Source organism: Propithecus coquereli, unplaced genomic scaffold, assembly GCF_000956105.1.
Source record: "Propithecus coquereli isolate 6110/MARCELLA unplaced genomic scaffold, Pcoq_1.0 Scaffold507, whole genome shotgun sequence".
In the NCBI taxonomy this organism is placed as follows: domain Eukaryota; kingdom Metazoa; phylum Chordata; class Mammalia; order Primates; family Indriidae; genus Propithecus; species Propithecus coquereli.
This window is the reverse complement of record NW_012150919.1, coordinates 634,559-661,314: the sequence shown is the minus strand read 5'-3', so window position 1 is coordinate 661,314 and position 26,756 is coordinate 634,559. Positions and strand designations below refer to the sequence as shown.

At 42.1% G+C, this 26,756-nt stretch overlaps 1 protein-coding gene across 1 annotated transcript; it reads left to right on the top strand.

Annotated features, from left to right (window-relative positions):
* Positions 1 to 26,756, top strand: BNC1 (basonuclin 1). The gene is made up of 5 exons (XM_012656532.1): positions 1 to 188; positions 14,626 to 14,725; positions 15,794 to 16,029; positions 18,049 to 19,910; positions 24,528 to 26,756. Exons 1-5 carry the CDS (start codon positions 90 to 92, stop codon positions 25,210 to 25,212), a joined length of 2,982 nt encoding a protein of 993 aa, XP_012511986.1. The 5' UTR covers positions 1 to 89; the 3' UTR covers positions 25,213 to 26,756.

The window sequence follows — 26,756 nt, the reverse complement described above, 5'->3', positions numbered from 1 at the left end:
GGGGCGGGCGTGCGGGCACACGCGTTGCGCGGCCGGGCGCCCCGGGAGCCGCCCACTTCGCCGGGTCGGGCCCGACGGCGGGAGCTTGGATGCGTCGGCGCCCGCCGAGCCGGGGCGGACGCGGGGCGGCCCGGGCCGGGGAGACGCGCCGGGAGCCCTGGCACTGCAGCGGCCGCAGGATGGCTGAGGTAAGCGCGGCGCTCTCCGCGGGCGCGGGGCCGGGACGCGGCTCGGCCGGCCCCCGGGGGACTTGGAGGCCACCTGCGGGGCGGCGCGGCGCCGCGATGAGGCGGGAGGGAGCGGCGTCCTCGCCGGGAGGGCGGCGGGGGCTGGGACGGTCGCCGCCCGACGTCCGGAGCGGCCCGGGCGCGTGGGAAGAGGCGGCACCTCGCGCTTCAGTCCGGGGACGCTCGGACTCACTGTTCCAACCTGTGGGATGTGGCCCGCTTTTTATTTTTCTTTTACGTCAGAATTAGTGGTATTTCAGAGTGACCGTTTTTCTGCCTGGATTTTGTTTCTCGGGAGAACTGAGCGTGCGTGTGGTGAACGCGGTCACTCGTGAGGAGAATTGCGGGGACGGGCGAGCGGCCGCGACGGGGCTCCTGCCCGCTGTGGGACAAATTTTTTGTGAGACAACAGCCACAGCGACAAAAAGCCCCGACAACTTTGGAAGTCCCCATCCAGGCGGGTCCTGTCAGAAAGCCTCCCGGCGCTGAAGGTGCGGGAGCGGATTCTGCCAGTGTCACAGCCGCGCGTGCGGTCCTGGGGACGGTTCCGCGTGAGGTGCCCCGCCCTGCCGAGCGCGCTCGGGGAGCCGGCGCCGTGGGAGCCGCCCGCGGTGTGGCCACGCCGGGCGGTCACCTGCGAGCGACGCGAGGTGAGCCGGGCTGCCGAGCCCGAGCTGTCCCCGCGCTGCCTTCAGGTTTCCGCCCGGGAGGCGCCCCCGGGGCCCTCTCGTCCCCTGCCCTGAGCTCCCCTGACGACTCGGTCCCGCTCCGGGCCCTGCGAGCTCCGCGCCCGCCCGTCTCGGGAGCGTCCCCTCGGGTCCCCGCGGGGGGCCGGCGGCGGGGCGGGGGCGCGGGCGAGGAGGAGGCCGCTGCCAGACCCCGAGCCCCGCCGGCCGCCTGGCTTCGCAGGAGCTGCTGGGGCTTCGTCAGCCAGAGGGGACGAGGTCGCGGAGAGGCAGTGAGCGAGGAGATCTGATCCTGACCAGAGCACAGCTCGGAGCCGGGCTTTCTGCAGCGCGGTGCGCAAGCAGGCGCCGTGCGTGGCTGGGGGCTGCCACCGGCCGGCTTGGACAGAGCAGCGCTGCTCGAACCGGTGAAGTCGCGTGGGGTCGGCCGGGTCGGACGCTGGGTTCAGTGTCCCCTAGTTTTATGGCCGTGCCCGCCGCAGTGCTCCGAAGACAGGCGTTGAAACCGGGCCGCCGCCCGGTCTCAGCCAGGCCTCTGCTGGTAACACTTGAGGGCCTGAAAGAGGCCCCGCTGGTGTCCTGGAATCCCTGTCAGAGAGAGTGTGTGTGTGTGAGTGTGTGTGTGTGTGTGTGTGTGTGTGTGTGAGAAAACATGTGTCGCTGCACGGGACCGCAGAGCAGATGTAGCAACCGTTTTTTAAAAATATATTCTTCTCATTAAAGCGACAAGATTTTGGCTTGACAATAAGTGAACTGAAAAACAGCATTTGGCAGATATTTTTTTTTCTGGTGTCCTTTCATTCCTTGTTCATTGTTTTAATTTGCTATTAGATTTTATGGGATCTTTCATAAGAGTTCTTGGACTTTGAGTTTGCGAGTATGTTTATGTGTTAAAACTTTTGTTCAGTGATAGGTATACTGCCTTCTCAATTATCCCTTCCCAAATTCGTTGATAGACATTATTAAAACCTCATTCAAATTGTATATGTCAAAATAAAATTTCGTGCACCATATAAAAGAACATTACTTAAGATGTTACAAAGTGTGCTGGATTTGATTTTTGTTTTAAATAGGTGTGAAAAGATAACTGCCCCTTTTGCTGTGATGAATTTTGATAAGTAACTTTATTCTTTCTGGCATGTTTTCAGGTAGTTAAAAAGAATAAGATATGAGGCATTATTTGATTTCTCATCTAATAAGTCTGCTAACTTTAATTTCACAAAGAAACTATTACTATTTCAAGTCAACTGTTGGTTGAACATGTTGCTGTTACAGTTAAATGCTGAGAAGAGGTGGTGAAATCTTCACTTAGCACACATGCTGCTCGTACTCTGGAAACTCATAATTATGTTCAGACATCTGCATGATTTAATTTGGAATATCATATACCTATAGAGTCCCTTCAGACCAGTAAGGATTTAGCAACATTCTCCTCCTTCAGCTGGAGAGAAAGTGGTTAGTTTGAAGTTGGTTGATACCCACCAGGATGTGAGACAACGATTTGTTTGCTGTGGTTATAATTCATATTAGAAATATTGACCAACATGGAGTAATTGCCTTGGAAGCAGAAGGTTTATGTAAAAGGTTATTTTATTTTTTATTTCCCTGCAGCAGTTAGGGTTGCATCCCAGGCCCGTTCCCACTTTCCATACTTCGGGATCATCAGCTTGGAAAGAGGATCCAGCCTGATGGGTGAGAAAAAGCCATACAGGTTTCCCTGTGGAACAAATAATAATTGTTCTTTAAGCACACGCTTGTCATTTGTGAATGCCTAGGGATAAATATAAACGAGGGAACATTTTTAAATTTCAGTTTGTCAGTAAAATTAAACTGAAGCCTATGGGGCGGTTGAGGTGGTGTCAGAAATGGCTTTTAGCTTTCGTATATGGCTTTAGAAGTTATTTTGACGTGGCCATTAAAAGAGATGCCCCGAAGGTTCCACGAGGTAAATTACTTACAGGAGGACTTTGCTTCACCCCAGGGTGAATTTTCTTCTCTACAGATGTCATTTAGAGTGAGTTACTTTTGTCAGAAACCACCCTTTTAAAAAAGAACTCCAAATACCCTAGCTAAGGCGAAATCTCAGTGCTGAGCCACTCATCTTTTTGGTATCTAAGATCAAGATTTAGGGAGTCAATACATATTTTTAATTGCCTTATGCCAAGTATATTACCACGGAACTTTTATTTTACTTGTTTCTTTATTTTTGATGACTTATCTGAGATGTTAAATATAACTGGATTCTGCTCAGAAGGAGCATCTGGAAAAGATTTCTTTTTCCTTTAAAATTGGTTTTCACCTGAAAATCTTATTTCTGCTTATCTTGTCATTCTTTGAAGTCCTTTTCCTAATTCTGGAAATTCCAAGATTCCAGTGTGGCACCATTTCTCTGCACAGACACATGCCTATTTTAGCCAAAGAGGGTGGGTATAAACAGAACAGACCGGCCTCTCCAGGGTCCCATTTGGGGCCTTTTCAAATTTCACATAGTTATAAGCAGACTGTCACTGTTCCCATCCACACATGGACTCATTATTATAAACCAGCCTAACAAATCACAGGAGGACTCTGCCTTGGGGACATGATAAGTTCACCCGACTAATGTGAAGCAAAAGAGAGATGGAGAAATAAAATGTTATGAAGGCTGGGTCCAAACAGCCCTGTACGGAGGGAAATGATTGCCTTAGGTGTAAACTCTAATTCGGGCTTCTAACATTTTTTCATATGGTTAGATTAGTTTGATTGTCTCCTCTTACAGATTATTTGTGTGCTTCTACCATATTAATTAGCTAAGTCTGAGCTTTTCTTTTTAAAAACTTAGTTTTAAAAATCTAGTTCTCATTAAGTCCCTGAAAGAAATGTTTACAAAATTTTACTTAGAAATGTTCACAATTTCATCTTAATTTTTCATCAGCAACAAAAGCAAAGTTGCGTGGCTTATATAACTGTCCACCTTGGGTTAAATCATCCTGAAGTGTAAGTGTCTTCTTTCGTTTTGTATTTTGATTTTTTTCCCCAGGCTGATTCAACTATGTTCAGAAGTTCCCTAACATCTTTCAGTTTTTCATTATCAAAGGTTTCTAAAGATTACCTCTGAAGTTTCCCAAATTTAGGTTACAAAGGAAAAATATATCCATATAATTTATATTTCTGTATAGTTTTTTATTTTTCCTAACGAGAAATGTTTGGTTTGGTTTTTAAGGTAATGTTTGCATCTTTTATATTTTCAGTTTTCAGAGCTAATACTTTTTTTTAAAAGGCACAGATGTTAAATTATTTTGGCACAGGGTTTATACTTTGATTTATAGACATCAAAAGAAGTATTTTTCCTCATCATCCTCTTTGAACTGCAAGAGAACACAACAAATGTGTCACGTATACTTTTTACTCACAGGTAGAGTCAGCCCAACATCGGTCACCTGAAGAGACTCTACCTCCCACCTGCCCTTTCTCTGCCAGACCCTTCTCCATGCCCTCAGTCTACTTTGGCCTCTCCATTTATCCCATACTTGCAGTGAGAAACCAGATTTCTGTCAGTTCTCCTTTGGCATCATTTGCATATTGCAAATGCTGCCTGCCTGGTTTCTGAGCCTCCCCAAATCCCCTTTCAACTATGCTTGTGGTAAACGGTGTCGCTCCATTGCGCGGAACCCTAATGATTACGTGAACCCAATAAACAGACTCCTGGCTCCCCATCTGGACGGCCCACCCCTGCCCTACTGTGCCTTTCAAGGTCACTTCTCACTGCCCATAACAGAAACCTGTGCTCTGTGGCCCCTGGGCCTGACACTCAGGTACATGGTGAGCCTTTCCTTGTGCCTGGGCCTGTGGTATTTCCTGCATGCACTGATGAAAGCACGCCTGCTTCCTCCTGGAAGAGGCCGCCTCTGGCCTCTCTGTACAACCCTGATTTCTCCCTCTATATTTGCCATTTCACTCGAACTATTAAATTGGGAGGGTGGAGGAGTGGGAGTCTTGACTTCTTTTTTCACTTTTTATTATAGAAAATTTGAAACAATCAAAATTAGAATAGTTTAATGAAGTTTGGTGATATGTGCTGGGGGTTCAACAGTTATCAATTTCAGGCCAATCTCATTTCATTTATATTTCCTACCCATTCCTCCCGTTACTATCAACACTGGATTACATTAAAGCAAATCCTAGGCATTATACAATTTCATTCATATATATTTTAATATGTAGCTCTAAAACATAAAGCCTCTTTTTTTTAAACAAAAGCAATATGCCATAGAGTACCTAAAGAAATGACAATAACTCTATAATATGATTCAATTTCCAGTCAGAGTTCAAATTTCCTTGGTTGTTACATAAACTTTGTATTACAGTTGGTTTGTTCAAATCAGGATCCAAGTAAGGTCCATATATTTTCTTTTGTAATCTATGGGTTCATACTTTACTTTTTTCCTTGCAATTTATCTATTGAAAAAGCTGGGTCATTTTCCTGTAGAGTGCTCCCCAGTATGGATTTTAATGATTGTTTCCTTGTGGTATCGTTTAAACATTCCTCTATCCCCTATATGTTCTTAAATTGAAGTTGATCAAGAGGCTTGATCCAATTCAGATTTGAACTTTTTTGGCAAGAACACCAGATGTGTGGTGGTATGTATCCTTCCATGCAGAGCAAATGGCCTGGTTGTCATCTTTTTCATTTGGAGTTGTGGAATGGTGGTATTCTAGGTATTCATTTATTTGATTCACATTCAGAGAGAATCTTCATCTCATCAATGATGTGTTTACCCTGAAATACAGGTTGTTTAGAAAAGAATATATACTTGATTCTTTTCCTTTGTTTATCAGTTTTTAGAATAACTAGTTGGTTTCCTAGCATTCCCTAAAGGTGGCCAATGAGTTTCGTGTTTGTTTTGAGTGTATTTTGAATTCCTAGATTTTAACACAGTGAATGACTCATACTAATTTTTGACAGATCCTATTCTCCACTCTGCCGTTCTTGACTGACCCAGTTGTATGACTTTTCTTCCCAATGAATCCATGTGCCCCGCTAGTGCCAAACACCGGGAGTTACTCATCTTTGTATCTCCGTGAGACTCCCATGGTTACCAGTACATGGTAAATGCTTTTAAAACAAACAAAAAACAACTCGTTAAATAAAGAGTTATCATTTTGTTAAACTATTAATGGAAGATGATGGCATGATGTGTTAAGATGAACATCTGGTCTGTGTGTGTTTCTCCAGGTGGGCTTTAGTCCAGTGCCCTCAGCTGCAGATAAGCTGCCTCACATGAAAGGACCTCATGAGTTTTCTTCTCTTCTTCCCAGTTGTCCTTATTGCCCATCCAGCAAATGATTATACTATATTCAGTATCCTAGTTGTACCTCTGTGGGTGTGCATATGTGAGAAAAACCGTGGAAAACTTAAAAAGTGAAAGAAGTTAGTGAAAAGTGAGAGGAGGCAAGGCAGGGAGCAAAAAAAAATATTCCATTTCTAATAAGAAAAGTGACAAGTATAGAGGCAAAGCATCTCCAAAGAGCAGTGGAGTAGAGAACGCCCTCCCTTGCATGATTGAGTTTTCTGAACCAGGAAGGCTAGCTCTGCAGCCACAGAGAATGAGAATGATAGCTGCACAGCAGGTGAAGAGAAACCAAGCTCTCTCCTACATGCTAAGGGTGGCTGGCTCCTTTAAAAGCTGTCTTGTATTACGTGTCCTGATTGGCAGTTTTTGATATGTTTTCCAGGATTCAAACATATTCACAGTAATGATCTATATTTAACATATTAAAATAATACTTGGAAAACCTGAAGCATTTTTATTCTAAAGCTTGGTGGCTTTTAAAAAGTGACTTGTGGGCTGGGCATGGTGGCTCACACCTGTAATCCTAGCACTGTAGGAGGCCTAGGCAGGAGGATTGCTTGAGGTCAGGAGTTTGAGACCAGCCTGAGCAAGAGTGAGACCCCGTCTTTACCAAAAATAGAAAAACTTAGCCAGGCGCAGTCTTGTGCACCTATAGCCCCAGCTCCTTGGGAAGCTGAGGCAGGAGGATCGCTTGAGCCCAGGAGTTTGAGGTTACAGTGAGTTTGTGGTCGCAGTGAACTACAATGACGCCACTGCACTCTACCCAAGGCAACAGAGCAAGACTCTGTCTCAAAAAAAAAAAAAAAAAAGAAAAAAGAAAAGGGACATGTGGTTTAGCAGATTGGATCCTTTAATTTCAAGTTAGGGACATACAATTCTTACCCGTAAAAACCTAGCACAACCATAGAATCTCACACTTAAGAGAGGGCCCCAGACTCTAAACTTACCTCAGTAATCTCTACTATTGGACCATATTCCATGTGGTTTTTACATGGCCCTCTCCAAAGTCAACAGAAAGATCACTGTGTAAACTAGGAACTGCATTTGGGTGCTAGTAAAAGAGCTCCTTAAATAATAGTTGCCATCCTTTCTTCTTAGCTATCTTTAGGGCATGACCTCAAGGTTGCCTTATCGTCACAAAATGGCCTCTGAATTCCAGCCATCATGTTCTTGTTCCAAGAAGGATGTTGAAGGGGAAAGCTAGGCATGGTGGCACATGCCTGTAGTTCCAGCCACTCAGGGGGTTGAGGTGGGAAGATCATTTAAGGTTAGGAGTTCAAGGCCAGCCTGAGCAACATAACAAGACCCCTTCTCTAAAATAAAAAATAAAGAGAAGGAGGAAGGAGGAAAAGCAAACAGGTCTCTCAGCACAGTCAGCTCCCATTTATAAGGAGCTTTCTGTAAGTTGCATTCAACTATTGTATACAACTGGCCAGTACTTAGTCACCTGGCCACGAGTGGAGACTTAGAAATTAAGTTTCTTTTACCAAGGCAGATTGGGAAAAGAGATACTGGGTGGGCATCTGTAATCAGCATGGTGTAGCTCTCTCTCATTGATTCGTTCAATCACGCATTTATCCTCAAATATTACAGTACCCACAGAGGGTTTACCAAGTATCAGGCCCAGTGCTAGCTGCTAGGTGTTGGTTTGGAGTTTTAGTTGTTTCATTGCCTCTTTCAGGAATGATTCATTGTGGAGAAACTTTTATGGAAGTCTTCATCTTAGATATGTTTGGTAGCTCTGTCTACGAGTCAGACCACCAGAGGACCTAAGCACGGTAGTAATGACACTGTACAAATTGGATCTTCAGCTCTCTATCTGTGTATCCTCATTAATATGGCTAGCAGGCCTCTGAGATAGGCAGGAGCAAGTGTCCAGCTGTTTTATAGTCAAAGGTGCCAAGGCATGGAGCTGAAGGTTATACGGCTTCACTGGAAGTAAAACATAAGTGAGGCCAGTTCTAAGTTTTACTACCAATCAGTGAAAGGTGCCCAGTGGGGTGAAGGGGAAACTCGGGCTTCCCCGCTCTGCAAACAGAAGTATCTTTGTAAGAGGCATCTTTTTATATTCATTTCACACCTTTTTAAAAAGGCTCACCGTTAGTTAGAACAAAATCCAGACTCCTTCACCTGCACCGTGAGGTCCTGTGCAGAGTGGTCTCTGTCACCTCTCTGACTTGACTCCAGCTACACTGGCCCTTAACCTGTTCCCTGAACAACCCAGCCTGTTCTGTGCCTCACAGCCTTTGCATTTGCTGTGCCTTCTGCCTTAAACTCTCCCTCCCTCTCCAGGTCTTCACATAACCAGCTCCTTGCCATCCCCTGACAAGATGTCACTTCCTCAAAGCCCTGGGTGATGACCCTGTCTAAAAGATTCCTGCTCCTCACCCTACCCCTCCATGCCACCCAGTCAAATCTCTAGAATAGCTTTCTGCTCAGTTCTTTCATAACACTTGCCTTATTCTGAAATGATCTTACTTGTTTACTTGTTCATTTTCTGCCTCTCTCCTCTAGAATTTCAGTTACTTTAGGCAGGACCTCATCAGTCTTCAACACTTTAACCTCTAGATTTTAGAACAATGCCTGGCTAGTAAATGCTCAGTAAATATTTATTCAATGGATGAAGTTTCTTTGCTGTATGGAACTTTAATGTCCTTATCTGTAGAATTGTGTGATAATACCTAACTCTGAAAGTGGTTGTAGGGATTAAATGAAACCATAAATGTAATTGTAGTTAGCACCAAGGATTGATACTTCAAGACAAAATCTATCCCCAGTATCCAGATTTGAGACTACCCTGATAGCCTGTAAATTCCTCAGCTTCTTCATCTATAAAATGGGGATAGTAATAACCTACCTCCCTGGGTAGTTGTGAGAAAGAAATGAAATAATACATGTATACTGCTTAGTACAGTGTCTTGCACATAATAAATGCTCAATAAAGCTCATCAACTGTGTGACCTGGGGCAAGTTACAATCTTCCATAAATTTAGGTTTCCTGAGAATAATTCTTTTCTCACAACAATGTAGTGATTAAACAAGATCACCTATTAAACACAAACATTACCATGTCAAAGAGCAGATCCTGGAAGGGTACCTAGTCTCACCACTGAACTCAGCACTGCCCAGTAGAACTTCCTGTGATGATGAAAGTGTTCTGTATCTCTACTGTCCAGTACCTACATGTGGCTACTGTGTGCTTGAAATGTGGCTAGTGTGAAAGGGACTGAGTTTCAAATTTTATTTGATTTTAATTTAAATATAAATAGCTACATGTGGCTAGTGGCTACTGTACTGGACAGTGCAGACTAAGTAACCTGAACCTACAAAGCTGCCTGGCTACTGCATAATTCAGCACTGTGCTGAAGCCGTATTGTAAATGACTTCCCTCAAAGGGCTAATGCTGTGAATCTGGGAACTCCAAAGGTCTTCTATTTTCCCTTCTCCCCTTTCCATCTAATCCCCCAAGAACATCTCCCTGAATTTATCTTCAGTGATATGAAAGGATCTGCATGTACTAGAGATAAAAACAGCTTTGAAGTAAACAGTTTATTCTTGAGCTCAATAATTCAAATCCCATCAGAGGCCTACACTGTGGGGCACTGGATGCGTGTGCATCTACCCCATCGTGTGCCTGGGCTAGCCGCTGCCAGGAATCCAACTCAGTGTCTCCTGACAAGAGGCCCGTGGTAGCTCCCCCGATGCTGAAGGTAGAGCAGGGGTGTCTGGAAAATGAAGTGGGTCCCCTGAGCCTACCTAAAAATTAGATCATAACTTCCATCCCAAGACTGCAAACCCAAATCATCCATCACATACTAGGTGTGTCAATAGTTTTTGGATGAATAAATGAGCAAATGTTAGTTACAAAAAATCAAACCAGAATTTTATATGTTGATTTGTAACACATCAAAGTGACTAATAACAATTCCGGAAATAGTCTGATTAAGATGAGTGCGTAAAAAGCAATAATCATGTCTTGATGAGTTCAGACTGTTGTAAACATCTGCTTTATGTTTCTGAAAAATGGAACAAGTATTAGGATTCTAAAGGAAAGGATGTAAATTTAAAGAATTTTCCATTTTGATTTACATGAGTATTTTTTGTCCTGTAATTAGAATTTTGGGGTTTGATTTCATTTTACAAGTTTTAATTTATCTTTAGATAATGATGCCATAATTTTACTGTATCATGGAGTTCTGAGATGGGTGGAAAAACCCAAGGGCCTTTAGATTGGAAGTTTTCTTAGACGTTGTAATTAGCTTTTTTAGTTCATAAATAATTCCTCTGAGATTTATTTCTATAGATGTTTAATGAGCTTTATTTAAGCCTTATTCAAATGGGTTCATGTAGAACCACATGAATGTTTCTTATAAAGCAACATTCAAACATTGGAATTATAGATAAAATTGTTTAAAATTCTGTCTCCAAACTAAAAGCTGCTATAACTGAATGGTCAGTTTAGGTCAGTGGTCTCAACTGGGGGTGGTATAGACCCTAAGGGCATTTGGTAATCTCTGGAGACATTTTTGGCTGTCACACTGGAGGAGTGGGGTGTAAGTGGCCTCTGGTGGGTAGAGGTCAGGAATGCTATTAGACACCATACAATGCACAGGACAGCCCCACACCACAAAGAATTGTCTAGCCCAAAATGTCAGTAGTGCCAAAGTTGAGAAAACCTGAGTCAGATGACGAGATGTGAAGATAAGTTTCTGTCTTAGGCTTTGAGATGTGCCTGGAATTGTTCCCTCTGTGGTTTTGCTGTACTGAGCCTGAGACAGAGTCATCCAGAGTTTCCTGGGACTTTGCATGAGTGTGAGCCTTTTGAGCAGAGTCCTCAGGAGTGGAGGAAGCATTTGTTCCAGGACATCTCTATCTCTGGTGAAAGATGTCTAATTCTTCTAATAAATGAAATGCGAGTTTACTTATATAGTTCCAACATCTTGTTTTCAAAGAGCGAGTGACATCTTCAAGGATATGATCCAAAATCAGTTTTCTCCCTTTTAAAAAATTTTTCTTGAAAATATTCATATTTATGAAATCTAGATTGTGAAATATTTTAGAGATTTAGAATTGCGTGTGCTATTAGGTATTGAGAATATGCAGATGATTGGTTCATCTGTGAGCTGATGTTCAGAGGGTTGCAGCCAAGTTTGAGATGCTGGACAACATATTTGTGTGCCACAAACTAAGCTAATGGTGCCTTTTTTAAATTTTTGTTTTGATAGTATGTAATATAAATGTAATATAAATTAAACCATCACTCACTTGTATCCTTTAACTTCCATTCAAGATAACTATATAATTATTTGTGTAAGTATAGTTATATAGATGTATATGTTCACATATTTAATACATTTGTATATGTATATACAAGTAGAAACTCTGTAATCAAAAAGTAAAGTAATTTCTGGCATTAGAACAGTGTTTCTCAATCTTTTTTTTATTACCCCTCATATCTAAGGATATTTTAGAAATGTTTTCATAATTTGTTTCCCCAGTGAAATTTTAATATCATACCATATAGTACTATATACTGTTTATGTATGAATGTACCTTTGTGGTGTATACATAAAAAGAGTAATTTTTCACCCCCCAAGAACCAATTTTTACTCCTTTGGCAATGATATAACCCCCCTTGAGAATGCATACCTTATTAAAGTAAGACCGTGTGATCACATGGAGTTCGTTGTATTGTATTTTACAACTTTACAAAGAGCAAAACCTTTTCTACCACATCTCCTGTTTTGTGGTAGCCTCTTGAGCACATTAGGCAGTGCTCTTGGTATTTGCTGCATGCCTCGCTATGAACAGCCCTGTTCCTTTACCTGAAAATCCCTAGTTGCAGCTGTGTTCAGGTCCATCCTAATCCAAAAGAAATCACAGAAGAAAGTCAAATCATGGAAATTTTAACCTATATTTAGGCAGGGTGATATAAATAACAATTTTTTAAGTAACATTTTTATTGACATGTAAGTCACATACCATAAAATTCACCCTTATAAAGTGTACAATTGAGTGGCTTTTAGTGTATTCAAAAGTTATGCAGCCATCAGTACTATCTAATTTTAGAAAATTTTCATCACCTCAAAAAGAAACTGTGGCCAAAATTTAAAACTTACGTGCTTCAAAGAGCACCATCAAGAAAGTGAAAAGATAATCTAAGGATAGGAGAAAATATTTGCAAATCATATATCTGATAATGGGCTTGTACCTAGAATATATAAAGAATTCTTACAACTCAATACTAAAAAGACAACCCAGTTTTAAAATGGACAAAGGGTCTAAATAGACCTGTCTCCAAAGAATACAAACGACCAATAAATACATGAAAAGATACTGAACATCATTACCCAGCAGGGAAATGCCGATCAAAATCATGAGATATCACTCACACCCACTAGGACAGCTATAATCAAAAAGACAATAACAAGTGTTGACGAGGATGTGGAGAAATTGGACCCCTCCTACATTGCTGGTGGGAATGTAAAACGGTGCCGCTGCTTTGGAAAACACTTTGGTAGTTCCTCAGAAAGTTAAACATTAAGTTACCATATGATCCAGCAGTTTCACTCTTAAGACTATACCCAAGAGAAATGAAAACATATGTTCACCTTAAACTTGTACACAAGGTTCCTTTTGGGGAATATGAAAATGTTTTAAAATTAGATTGCAATGATGGTTGTGCAACTCTATAAATATACTAAAAATCATTGAATTTTTAGTATCCATTCACTTTAAATGAGTAGATTATATGATGGGTGGTTTATATGATACGTGAATCATATCTCAGTAAAGCTGTTTTTAAAGAGGTGAAAACAACACTCTCCCCCTCCACCACCCATTAGCAGTCACTCCCCATCCCTTCCCTGCTCCTTGCAGCCCCTGATAACCACTAATCTGCTTTCTGCCTCTGTAGATTGGCCTGTTCTTGATATTTCATGTAAGTGGAATCACACAGTCTGTGACTTTTTGTACCTGGCTTCATTCACTTAGCATGTTTTCAAGGTTCATCCATGTTGTAGCATGTATTAGTATTTCATTCCTTTTTATTGCCAAATAATATTCCATTGTATGGATTTTACCATGTTTTATTTATCCATTCATCAGTTGATAGATGTTGGCATTGTGTCTATTTTTTGGCTATTGCAAATAAGGCTGGTATGAACATTCGTGTACAAGTTTTTGTGTGAACATACGTTTTCAGTTCTCTTGGGCATATGCCTAGGATTGGAATTTCTGGGTCGTGTAGTAACTATACGTTTAAATTTTTGAGGAATTGTCAGAATGTCTCCCAAAGGGGCTATATCATTTTACAATCCCATCAGCAACTGATTTTTAAGCGAAGACTGGTTATATAATCCTTAAACTGAGTTTCCCAAGTCCTCAGCCAGATTCTCCCTTCCTTGTCTCCCATACAAGGCCACATAGTCTCTCTATTGGCAGATTAGAGGTTTAAACCCATAATTGTAGGGCTTTTCGTCTCTCCCCCAAACACACACACACTCCCCAGTTTCAAGGCTCTCATGAATCACACAGATTCCACCCAGCGGCTCTTCTGGCGAACCTCAGTGACAGAGCTCCTTCGCTCTGTCCAGAGCTCTTTTCAATAATAGATTATATTCTTCAGGCCTCTATCTCTTTTTGAGAAACTCACCGTAAAAATGTATGTGAACTTTTGTTCTTAATATTAGAACTTTGCTGGACACGTACATCTCTACTTTTATTTTAGCTGTATTCGTGTACACTCCACACCCCCACACCAAACACAGCACCATCACATGCACCTGGGGCATCGACGCAGGGCTTGTCCAGGCTGCATATGTCCCTGACAGCCACGCAGTCCAGTGAGTGGAGTCGTCCTCAGTGTAGTCAGCCATTACGTGTTCTCAAATGTATTTATATTTTCAGCCTGTACCACATCTTGGTGGGGTGGGGGGAAAATTCCATCCATGGATTACTCTCAGTTCAGATCGTTCTCTCTTTTACTTGTTCCAAGATAGCTTCTGTGCACCTTTCAGCGTTGCTGCTCTGGTCAACTCAGAGATTTGGTGAAAATGTGTCTATTCACCCTTTGTAGGATCTTAATGACAAAGTAGGATAGTTCTTTCCAACCCATACCCTTTTCTTTTAAAAAGTTGTGATGTTTGTAGCCCGTTCTCGCATGTGGAATGTCTGTGTAATGTGTTTACAGTCTCCAGGTGCTATGTCGGCTACTTGTCTTTCCAGGGTAAAATATACACCTCTGGGCCTGGCACAATGTGGGCATGCATTGCTCAATAAATTCTGCTGGACGGACGAATAGGTTTTGTTTGGTAAATGCAATCTGTATTCCACACATCATTTACATGCTACCTATACCTGTGTTCTCCTCTTTTGCAGGCTATTGGCTGTACTCTGAACTGTAGTTGCCAAAGTTTCAAACCTGGGAAAATAAACCACCGTCAGTGTGAGCAGTGCAAACATGGATGGGTAGCCCATGGTAACTTTATTTTTCCCCCTCTCTTGGCCTGTAGTGTTCCCTCTAAATAACTTACAGTTATTCAGGAACTGATTTAATGTCTAAAAATGACAGCTAACTGGTAAGCTAACTAGTAAGTTACTAGTATGTGCCAGGTAACAGGCTAAGAGCTTTATATGTTATTTCTTTGAATCTTAACAACTCTATTTGGTAAGTGTCTTATTAACCTCATTCTAAAGATGTAGCAATTAGTGCTTGAGTGCTATCATTTTGCCTTGATGGAAATGTTCTGTGCTATCTAACATAGTAGCCTCTGGCCTAGGATTGCTAGATAAAATACAGACTGCTCAGTTAAATTTGAATTTCAGATAATAAATAATTTTTTAGCCTAAGTATGTCCCAATAAATATTTTAGTATAAGTATATCCCATCCATTCATTGTTTATCTGAATTTCATATTCAGATTTAACTGGGCATCCTGTTCTTTTATTTGCCAAATATGATCACCCTACAGTAACCACTTGGCTACTGAATACTTGAAGTGTAACTAGTGTGACTGTGGAATGGAATTTCTAGTTTTATTTAATTTTAACTTATTTAAATCTAAGCTTAAACATCCATATGTGGCTGGCAACTATTGCATTGGACAACTTAGCTTCAGGTGCTTTAATTTGCTAAATCCCACAACTAGAAAGTGGCAGACTAAGGCTCAAACCCAGATCTCTCAGATTCCCAAGCTCAGGTTCTTTCCCTCTAGACTCTATGCTTCCTGATTGTCCATCCTCTTGATTGTGCACCTGCCACCTTTATTTTTCCCCCTTTTCCTTGTTCCTTCCCTGTTTGTGACTATTTCATTCCTTAGAGAAGCCATGAGAAAGACAGAAAAGTCTCAGCCCAGTCAGTTTTGTTTTAGAAGTTCCCGTGAATAACCTGAAGCCTGATTGCTATTAAGGTTGTTAATCGTTTGCATATTAGTGTTTTTTCTGTTGGAACAGATAACTGAGAATTAGCCCTACCCTACTTTCTGTGCAGTGTTTCTCTTAAAATTAGAACTTTTCAAAATGGTATTTCTTCAATTTGATTTTTCAGCTCTAAGTAAGCTGAGGATCCCCACTGTGTATCCAACAAGCCAGGTAGAGATTGTCCAGTCCAATGTGGTGTTTGATATTAGCAGCCTCATGCTCTATGGGACTCAGGCCATCCCTGTTCGGCTGAAAATCCTACTTGACCGACTCTTCAGTGTGTTGAAGCAAGATGAGGTTCTCCAGATCCTCCATGCCTTGGACTGGACCCTTCAGGATTATATCCGTGGATATGTGCTGCAGGTACAGTGTTCACAGCCACTGTTGTCCCAAAGTGTTTTCTGAAATTTGTGCCCATGTAACTGATGTAAGCCAGTTGGCTCCCAATGCTACAGCTTTAGTGGTCATCCTTCCCTTTAATACTTTTTTGGAACAGTTTAAGACCCAATCTCATGTTCTGGGAGAAGTCCAGTACTTTCCCCAAGATACCGGTGAAACTTAGGACATGGGCACATTACATATTCTCTGACTTGGCTTTCACTGAGCCCGCTCTTCCATAGCAAACCTCATCATCCCATCTTGGGTGCTGCCTCCATTTCTTTTAGTTTCTGCCCCAAACTACCTACTGAAAAGATGCTATCTGTGTGAGATTTTACTGAGAGTTTGGGGGTTAAAAAGGGAATTTGCCTAACAGAACCACACAGCAGACAACTTACAATTTCATGCCACGCCTTCCTGTTCTTTAAAGCCCTCTGCCATCCACTGATTTTCCTCCCTCAGCTCCATTTCTTGTGATATTTTTGTGCTCATGAACTTGCTCATTCTTTCTCTTTCTCTCTCTCTCTCTCTCCAATTCTCCTTTGGCATCCTTACACTTTCTCTTATTTTCTCCAGTGTTCCATGTCCTTCATCCCTTTTCTCCTCTTTATTTTGCAGAGTAGTTTACTTCTCTTCCCAGACCATGCTTTGGGCGTAGGCCTCATGTTTCATATCTAAAGAGGCCATCAAGGTGTTTTTACAAGCAAAGAACATGTTTCCCGAGATGAAGCATATCATTCCTTTGGGATATGAAACAGCTACAGCATTTTTCTCTTCCTACTACACTAGAAAATGTCAACTAACTTTGGTAAAAATTTCAATGCAATGGGGGATGAATGTATTTCCAAGACCAACATAGACATCAGCCTCACTCAGGTAGGCCATATCATTAAAACGAACACGAATAACAATCCTTTATTGACCTAGACCCTCTTCCAGTAATCTTATGAGGTAGGTATATTATCCCCATTTTCTAGTCAAAAAACCAGGGGCTTAGGGTTGCTTCAAAATCTTGCTGAAAGTCATTTCATTAGTGTGTAGCAGACCCAGAATTTGAAGCCACTTCTTTCTAACTCAAAACCCCATAATCTTTCCCTGGAAACACATTTACTCACCTCTAGTGCAGGACCCCTAGCAGGCTAGAAACAACCGTTTATGTAGAGTAGCATTATGATGTTACATTATGACATCGATCAATATTTAATGATCCTAATAATCTTGCTTTCTAGTGTTAGGATTAAAAATATGGAATCAATTACCTTGAACCTCTAGTGCATGAAAAATTTATGATGTTACATTCCTCATCATCTTCAAAACTCTTACATGCACTGTGAAAAATCTCAGTAGGCCATCAAATACATGTTCTGTGATAAAATATTTATTGTAGTTTTGGGAAAAGTTAGGCCTTGCTAGAGTTTGAAAGATCTCCAATACTCCAGTGTAATTACAGCTCTGCTTTGTGAACATGAGCAGTAGATCAATACAGGTTCATTTATTTTCTGATGTTAGGTGCTTAGGAAGATTATTAAACTTGCAGCAAATGAATGTTTGGGCTATATCTAGGCCTGATTGCTCCATCTATGCTCTTTAGGTAAAGAAGTTACTATTGTTCAAATGATACATATTTTAATTTTAGTGGGGAAAATTATTATACCGAATGCAAGAAAACAATTGGTCTGAAATAAGGTAAAAAATAATCACCAAGTTTCTCTGACTTCAACTTGAGTAATATATTATGTCACTCTTGTAAACCAATTGTAGGATCACTGCTTACATTTGTGCAGTTTAGGTTCTGCACAAAGCTTTCTGGCCTGGGACAGTAGGGTGAGCAGGGACTCAACTCCCCAAACCGTGTGCTCATCCAGAAGGGGGTGTCTTTTTCTGATATGTACAAAGGTAGCCTCCTAAAGTCTAGTAGAGGCCCTGACAAAATAGCTTCTTTCTTAGAGAAAAGAACAAGGAGTTGTAAATTGATCACACTTCTAAATTCTGGTTTGGGCTTAGGATGCATCAGGAAAGGTGCTGGATCACTGGAGCATCATGACCAGTGAGGAGGAAGTGGCCACCTTGCAACAGTTTCTTCGTTTTGGAGAGACCAAGTCCATAGTTGAACTCATGGCAATTCAAGAGAAAGAAGAGCAATCCATCATCATACCACCTTCCACAGCGAATGTAGATATCAGGGCTTTCATCGAGAGCTGCAGCCACAGGAGTTCTACTCTCCCCACTCCGGTGGACAAAGGAAACCCCAGCAGTATACACCCCTTTGAGAACTTCATAAGCAACATGACTTTCATGCTGCCTTTCCAGTTCTTCAACCCTCTGCCTCCTGCACTGATAGGGTCACTGCCTGATCAGTATATGCTGGAGCAGGGTCAGGACCAAAGTCAGGACCCCAAACAGGAAATCCATGGGCCCTTCCCAGATAGCAGCTTCTTAACTTCCAATTCCACACCATTTCAGGTTGACAAAGATCAGTGTTTCACCTGCCCGGATGCTGTTACTAAACAAGAAGACAGTACCCATTTAAGTGACTCCAGCTCATACAGCATTGTAGCTAAGCTTGAAAGGACACAGTTGTCCCCTGAGGGCAAAGTGAAGCCTGAGAGGAATAGCCTCAGCACAAAGAAGGGCCGAGTATTCTGCACTGCGTGCGAGAAGACCTTCTATGACAAAGGCACCCTCAAGATCCACTACAACGCTGTCCACCTGAAGATCAAGCATAAGTGCACCATCGAAGGGTGTAACATGGTGTTCAGCTCCCTAAGGAGCCGGAACCGCCACAGTGCCAACCCCAACCCTCGGCTGCACATGCCAATGAACAGAAATAACCGAGACAAAGATCTCAGGAACAGCCTGAACCTGGCAAGCTCTGAGAACTACAAGCGCCCAGGTTTCACGGTGACATCACCAGACTGTAGGCCTCTCCCCAGCTACCCAGGTTCAGGGGAGGATTCCAGAAGCCAACCAGCTTTCCCAAACATTGTACAAAATGGTGTGCTTTTTCCCAACCTGAAGACAGTCCAGCCGGTCCTTCCTTTCTACCGCAGTCCAGCCACGCCTGCTGAGCTGGCAAACACACCTGGGATGCTGCCTTCTCTTCCTCTGTTGTCCTCTTCAATCCCAGAACAGCTGGTTTCAAACGAAATGACATTCGATGCCCTTCCCAAGAAGAAATCCCGGAAGTCCAGTATGCCTATCAAGATAGAGAAGGAAGCTGTGGAAATAGCTGAGAAGAGGCACAACCTCAGCTCAGATGAAGACATGCCCCTGCAGGTGGTCAGTGAAGATGAGCCGGAGGCCTGCAGCCCACAGTCAGACAGAGCATTTGAGGAGCAGCACACACAGTCCGGAAACTTAGGGAAGCCTCTCCCTGAAGAAGAGAGGCCTTGCCATCTCCAGTCAGTGACTGAGTCCAGTAGAGCCATCAGCCAAACCCCTGAGCAGACCACACACGACTCAGAGAGAGGGACTGAACAGACGCCAGCGTTGATCATGGTGCCAAGAGAAGTGGAGGATGGTGGCCGTGAACATCACTTTTCACCTGGGATGGAGCCCCGAGTTCCTTTTTCTGACTACATGGAACTGCAGCAGCGCCTGCTGGCTGGGGGACTCTTCAGTGCTTTGTCCAACAGGGGAATGGCTTTTCCTTGTCTGGAAGAGTCTAAAGAACTGGATCACATAGATCAGCATGCATTAATGAGGCAGAAGGAAGAAAATCACTTCCAGTGTGACATCTGCAAGAAGACTTTTAAAAATGCTTGCAGTGTGAAAATGCACCACAAGAACATACATGCCAAAGAAACGCACACATGCACGGTGGAGGGCTGCAGTGCTACCTTCCCTTCCCGCAGGAGCAGAGACAGGTAAGACATTTGCTGGCAATCATTTCTTCTAAGGCAATCATTTGTTGGCATTTGTTGGCAATCATTTCTTTAATATGCATCAGAATCACTTGGAGGATTATTAAAACACAGACTTCTTCTCACCCCTAAAATTTCTGCTTCCCTGGGTCTGGGATGAGGCCTGAGAGTTAGCATTTCTAAGAAGTTCCCAGGTGATGCCGATGTTACTGTTCCAGGGATCAGTTTGAGAAACACTGTTCTATGAATTTTCATATTTCCACATTCATGAATTTTCACTTCCAAAAATCTAAACTCACTTGCCTGCAAAACCTGACTTGAAATGATGGTGAGGTTATTTATAATCTTTTTTATCCCCCTTTGTGTGTATTTTTTATGTATGTTCAGTACAGAGTGATGGTATGTTCGGTATAAAATAACATAATATTTTAGTATATGCATCATTCTGCCTTTCTGAAGTCTGAGAAATTCTGAATTCAGGAACACATCTGGACCCAAGGGTATGGGATAAGGAATCATGAACTAGTTCTCACATTAGCAGCTTGGGTAAAGATAAATAACTATTTGAAGAGTGAGGAGGGAGCTCTTTAAGTTATCACTGTAGCTTCCCAAAATTTGTCTGATTTTCGTTTCATAATATGAAGTCTATCAAATGAAACACTTCCCTTGGTTTCTATTTAACCAGCTACATTTGAAATTAAGAATTAGTGAGGCACAGTGGCTCATGCCTGTGATCCCACCACTTTGGGAGGCTTAAGGCCAGGAATTTGAGACCAGCCAGGGCAACATGGTGAGATCTTGTCTCTACCAAAAAAAGATTTTTTTAAATTAGCGAGGTGTGGTAGTACACACCTGTTGTCCTACCTACTGAGGAGGCTGAGGTGGGAGGATCTTTGAGCCCAGGATTTCAAGGTTACAGTGAGCTATGATCGCACAACTGTACTCCAGCCTGGACAACAGCGAGACCCTGTCTCTAAAACAGAAAAAAAAAAAAAGAAAGAAAAAGGAAGAATTAACTGCTTATTTGAAGATTTTTTAAAATATTAAGATATCAAAGAATAAAGGCTATTGGCAGGTTGTTTCAAAGGCTGTGATATGTGGTTAAAAGATCCTGAGTTTTTATGACACACACACAGTCAAACTGTTTACAAAGTGCCCCCTACAGAGCATATCTCATCACTCTGGGGACATAGCATGGGTGTTACCATCTTGCTCATGCTTTTCTTCATGAATTTGAATCACTTAACCACTCTTCAGGTCACCTTCCTCTCCAGCCTATAAACGTAAGAACAAGCAGACCAAAAGATGACCCCAGGAGACTCGAGGAAAAGATCAGCTGTCTGATAAAGTGCAATATAATAAGTGCTGAATGGTTCACAGAATATTAAAATGCTGCATTAGCTGAAACAAGCTTGACTTGAAGCAAGTCAATACCAGCATTTAATCCAAATTGTAATGCCTAATTTGTTAAGAGGGTGAAAATGTACGGACTCCCACACACATTCCTGGACAAGGCTCATAAGAACATACTCATTGTCTTTAGCAAAGAGGATAGAGCACAGGAGATACTAGTTAGAATTCCTATTTCTGTTGCTAGGTTGTTGAACCAAACCACCCGAGTACTCTAATTAGTGAACCAGTCCTTCTCATTCATCCTTCAAGAGGAGGAGTGTTTGTTCATGAATAAGCTGTTGTTATGAAGAAGAGATAATCCTATTGGTCAGATTATCCTTGACATTTATGGTACTGTTCTAGCCTACAATATCTACTAAATTAGAAGGTATATTAGATTCAAGATACATTGTCATTTGATATTTTTTCACATATTTAATATTTTCTTATGTTCTAACCTATTTATAGATCTGAGCACTCCCCACCACCACCACATTAGGAAAGCATCTTGAATTCTAAATTAAAATGACTAATTCCCATAGTCTAGAACTTGGAATCTATGATTAAAATGACACCATTTTAGATAGGACTTTATAGGCAGGCCCAGACTCATCACCATTTCTCTGAGTCAGAGATAAGAATCCCGTTGCTGTAGGAACAGTTAGCTTCCCCTCTTTGAGCCACTGCTACTGCCAGCAGCAGTTACTAAGACCCCCAGGAAGGGACTGGGACAGCATCCCGGATGCTTATTTACCAGAGAATATTTATCAAGAACTTTCTGTGTTAGGTGCTGGGGACACAATTCCTGTCCACAAAGGCCCTCAATGTAGTGGGGGACACAGACCAGTAAACAGACAGTTACAGCTGAATGTGATGGCTTCTGCATGGGGGAAATGCAGGCTGCGATGGGCACATGGGTGGGCACCTAATCCAACTCTTGAGAACATAGGAAGGCTTCCTGGAAGAGGGGTATGTCTAAACCAGTTAGCTCTCATTTTGGTCTCATAACCCCTTTACAAACACTTAAAACCTAAGGACCCTAAGAGCTATTCTTATTTGGGTTGTATCTATCAATATTTGTCATATTATTATAGAAATTAAAGATGGAAAAACTATATCATTTAAAAATAGTAATAAACACATTACCATATTTTTATGAAAAAAATAACTACATTTTTCAAAACAAAAATTTAGTGAAATGAGGGGCTTTGCAAATCTTTTTGCAAATCTTTTTAATGTCTGGCTTAGTGGAAGGCAGCTAGGTTCTCATATCTGCTTCTGCATTCGATCTGCTGCAATAATCTACATCGCATATCCCCTGGAAAACTCTACACTTGGGAAAGAATGACACTGAAAAATGCAAAGAACATCTTAGTATCATTATGAAATTGTGACTTCAGAAACCTCCTGAAAGGGTCTCAGGGACCACTGGGGTACTGAGAACACACTTTGAGAATCACTGGCCTCAACTAATCAAAATTGTCAGAGGCGAGGATGGAAGAGTTGGAGAGGGAGGCAGAGGTTGAAGGGAAGAGATACAGACATGGGCAGTGGGCACAGGATTAGCAAAGTGAGACAGAAAGCCTGGCACACAGTCTTTGCAGTTGTAGTTATTACTGGTCTCAGGGGATGTGGCACCTTGGGAAATGCATCTAACTTTCCGAGGCTTGAGAGGCGCCTCCGTGTTAGCTCTTGGTATTTGTGGGCTACTCGGGAGCTGGGTGTGAGGCCCAGAGGTTTGCTTTGTTGCAGTAGGGACCTTTCTGTACAAGGTTCCAGTAAATGTGTTTGACTTTTTTTTAAACCACTTGTATATACTGGAACCTATACGTCAATCTAGTGTCTGGTTTTCTGCCGACACATACCAGCCCCTTCAGCCAGAATGCTGACATAATCACAGGGCAGAGTTGCAGTTAAGAAGAGCTACTTGCAAAGTGGGTGATCTGGGAGTGTAATTCTGATTATGTCCAGGAAAAAAAAATGCATCAGGGGATATAAGAGAGAAGTTGAATAGTAAATTTTGTGAATTTAATGAAATATTGAGACACACACACACACACACACACACACACACACACACACACACACATACACATACATACATACATACATACATATATAGATCTTTGGAGATTTAGAAGAGAAAATTCAATTTTATTTTGGTGAGGCTGCTTTTCCCTACTTGACCTTGGCATACATTCTCATCTGTATTGAGGGAAGTATTTTCTCTGTTTGGAATAATTCTCCTGTCACCTTTTACATTGTATCCCTTAGTAAGGGCTGTTTTTGCTTGTCAGAAGTTAGTAGGGGATCTCTGAGCAAGAACAACATTGATTTACAAGGTACATCCAAATGATAACATATGAGTAAAAGGCATGTGTCATAATAGATACTCATTATCTGCCCTTCAGGAATAATCATTGGGTAGAAGATTGGTGGTATGCTTACACTGCTGCATTTGCAAAACTGCTGTCTGGTACAGTATAGTGAAATGCTGCAGATATGACCTAAACTATACACACACACACAATTCTCGCCAATCAGGTTTTCACCCATACTTGCAGAACTTGCGAGGTAAAGTGTATGCAGATGCTCTAGACCAACACTATCCAAAAGAAAAATATTAAATCTTCTAATAGCTACATTAAAAAAGTAAAAAGAAATGTGAAATAAGTTTTAATAACATTTAATTCAATATATCCAAAATATTATAATTTCGATATATGACACTAGCCACATTTCGGGTGCTCAATGTACACATACGGCTAGTGGCTATCATACTGAACAGTGCAGCTCTAAAGTTATTATTTCCTGGTTTCGCTGAAATAAATTTCTTAGTTTCTTATAGTTTGTGACCAGTTTTCTCCTGGGATTGCCTAGTTCCAGTGTCCCAGTTAAACTGGCCTAATTGAAGTAATCTAGCCATTCTCTATAGATGAGGTACTGGGAGTTACATGTCAATCAGATGGTAGAAATCGAAGAGAACTACATACTCCCAGTTTCCAGACGGTGGGCTCTCCTAGTGAATGATGACTTCTGACGACAGTGGGCCAGCGTCCACTAAACGTGAAGTACATCCCACAGGAGCCGAACCCCTTACCATCGCTTCTCCTATGCCACCAGTTATTCCTGGTATCTACCGAGTCCTTCCACTCCGAATCATCGGAGTGATGATCCTTTCTAAAACAACAGCCCAACCCATTGCTAACCATCTTTTCACTTTTGTAGACACAGTTCAAACCTAAACCTCCACCAAAAAGTGTTGAACCCAGAAGCATTGGAGAACAGTGGAGACCGTTTCCGTGCAGCTTACCTTCTGAAAGATGTGGCTAAGGAGGCCTATCAGGATGTGGCTTTCACGCAGCAAGCCTCCCAGACATCTGTCATCTTCAAGGGAACGAGTCGAATGGGCAGTCTGGTTTACCCAATAACCCAAGTCCATGGTGCCAGCCTGGAGAGCTACAACTCTGGCCCCCTGAGCGAGGGAACCATCCTGGATTTGAGCACTACCTCGAGCATGAAGTCGGAGAGCAGCAGCCATTCTTCCTGGGACTCTGATGGGGCGAGTGAGGAGGGCACCGTGCTGATGGACGACAGCGATGGGAACTGTGAAGGGCCGAGCCTTGTCCCTGGGGAGGACGAGTACCCCATCTGTGTCCTGATGGAGAAGGCCGACCAGAGCCTCGCCAGCCTGCACTCTGGGTTGCCCATCACCTGTCACCTCTGCCAAAAGACATACAGTAACAAAGGGACTTTTAGGGCCCACTACAAAACTGTGCACCTCCGCCAGCTCCACAAATGCAAAGTGCCCGGCTGCAACACCATGTTTTCATCTGTTCGCAGTCGAAACAGACACAGCCAGAATCCCAACCTGCACAAAAGCCTGGTCTCATCTCCAGCTCACCTCCAGTAATAAGATGGCAGACCAAGTATGCTCTGATGAGCCTTTGTCATGATTCAGGAATAAGGTAGTCCAAAGAAATGTTTCTGACTAATACTATTTGGGGCAAGCCAGGCAAAAGGTGTTTGATTTGACTTCATAGTTGTCTACAGCAGGATAAGCAGAAGACAAGCCTTGCAAGAAGTTGACACTTGGGCGGCCGTTCCTATTATTATTACTATTATTATTTTTCTTAGCCCAAGAGGTTTTTCACTGACACAGGGAAAACTTGCAGAAACGCAGTTTTTCCCAGATTTGTTTACATATTCCCTGAGAGGGCCGATCAATAGGGTGGGGGCAGGACCTGGGGGGGCAGCTTCACGTGAGGCTTACAATATTAAGGGTCTTGGGGAAGAAGTGTCCTAGGGAAGAAGACTGTCACCGCAGGTGAGATACCAGTCCCAAAGATAGCATTTTCAGCCCTTCTCTAATGACTCTGAAAAATCTAGGCTTGAGTTTGGGAAGATGACTTTTTGATACCCTCCTTGCATTTCGAGTGGATAATTGTCTCCCCCTCCACCTCTGGCCAAAGGTCTCGTATGTTACTCCAGGGAGTTCCCAGAGGAAATGTGTTGGCCTCTGACACGTTCTTTGTGAATTCTTGCGTGATAACACTTGTTCAAAAGCTAGGGAGAAAATATGCACTTAAAAATAGCGGTCTTCAATTTAATTTAAACTGATTTTGAAAATATTTAATTTGTGCCAATGTGATTATTTGGTGTGAGTGTAGACACATCACAGTGTCACCTCTGGATCTCTGCTCGGAAGCAGAACAAGTGATGACTTAAACTACAGAAACACTGCTTGTTTTCATTTGGTGAGCTTTGAAGTCTGTTCGTATGATCCCCTGTGGAATTACTGCAAGCATGAATCTGGCAGGACCATTTGTATATATTATGCCAAAGTGTTTAGAGAATGTGGTTCTGATGGTGGTTATGTATTTTCAGTATCACTGGATCCCTCAGTCTTCACCCTTTTATAAATGTGTAACATTAAGATGAACTTTCAAATTTACTTGGTAGGAAGAAAAGTAGGATATTATTCTCATAGTGTATTTCTTAATATTTAACTTATTCTGAAATATATTCCACACTGTTATACACATTTGCCATTGTAGTAAGGCCCAAAGTGTAATCAGCCCTGTGGAACTAGACCAACTCCTAAAATTCGGCATTTACAGTACTCCAAAAGCCTGCATAGGTATAAAGAAATTGATTTTGTATTCAGAGTTCAAGTTAACCATCTTTTAAACTCATTGTCGATTTAAGTAATAAAAAACATCCTTATAGAAAACTGAGGGTTATAAGAGATATTATTCCTCTGGCCAACAACCTACTACCAATTATTTCAACTTTTTTTGTTTTAATAAATGTGATAACTTAAAACTTGTCTCTGTTTAAAGCAAGATGTATCTTTCAACTGTTTTGTTATCCAGCTGTTTAATATTCCAGTTTCCCCAAAGTGGAAAAATTTGTATACAAATGTTTTCTATGATTTAATAAAATTATATGGCACAC

What these genes read in the sequence shown, in the direction of transcription:
- BNC1 (XM_012656532.1), top strand. Translation starts at nt 90, where the DNA reads ATGCGTCGGCGCCCGCCGAGCCGGGGCGGACGCGGGGCGGCCCGGGCC. An exon ending in TCCGTGGATATGTGCTGCAG is followed by an intron (nt 16,030 to 18,048) that starts GTACAGTGTTCA and finishes GTTTGGGCTTAG; the next exon opens with GATGCATCAGGAAAGGTGCT. An exon ending in TCCCGCAGGAGCAGAGACAG is followed by an intron (nt 19,911 to 24,527) that starts GTAAGACATTTG and finishes TCACTTTTGTAG; the next exon opens with ACACAGTTCAAACCTAAACC.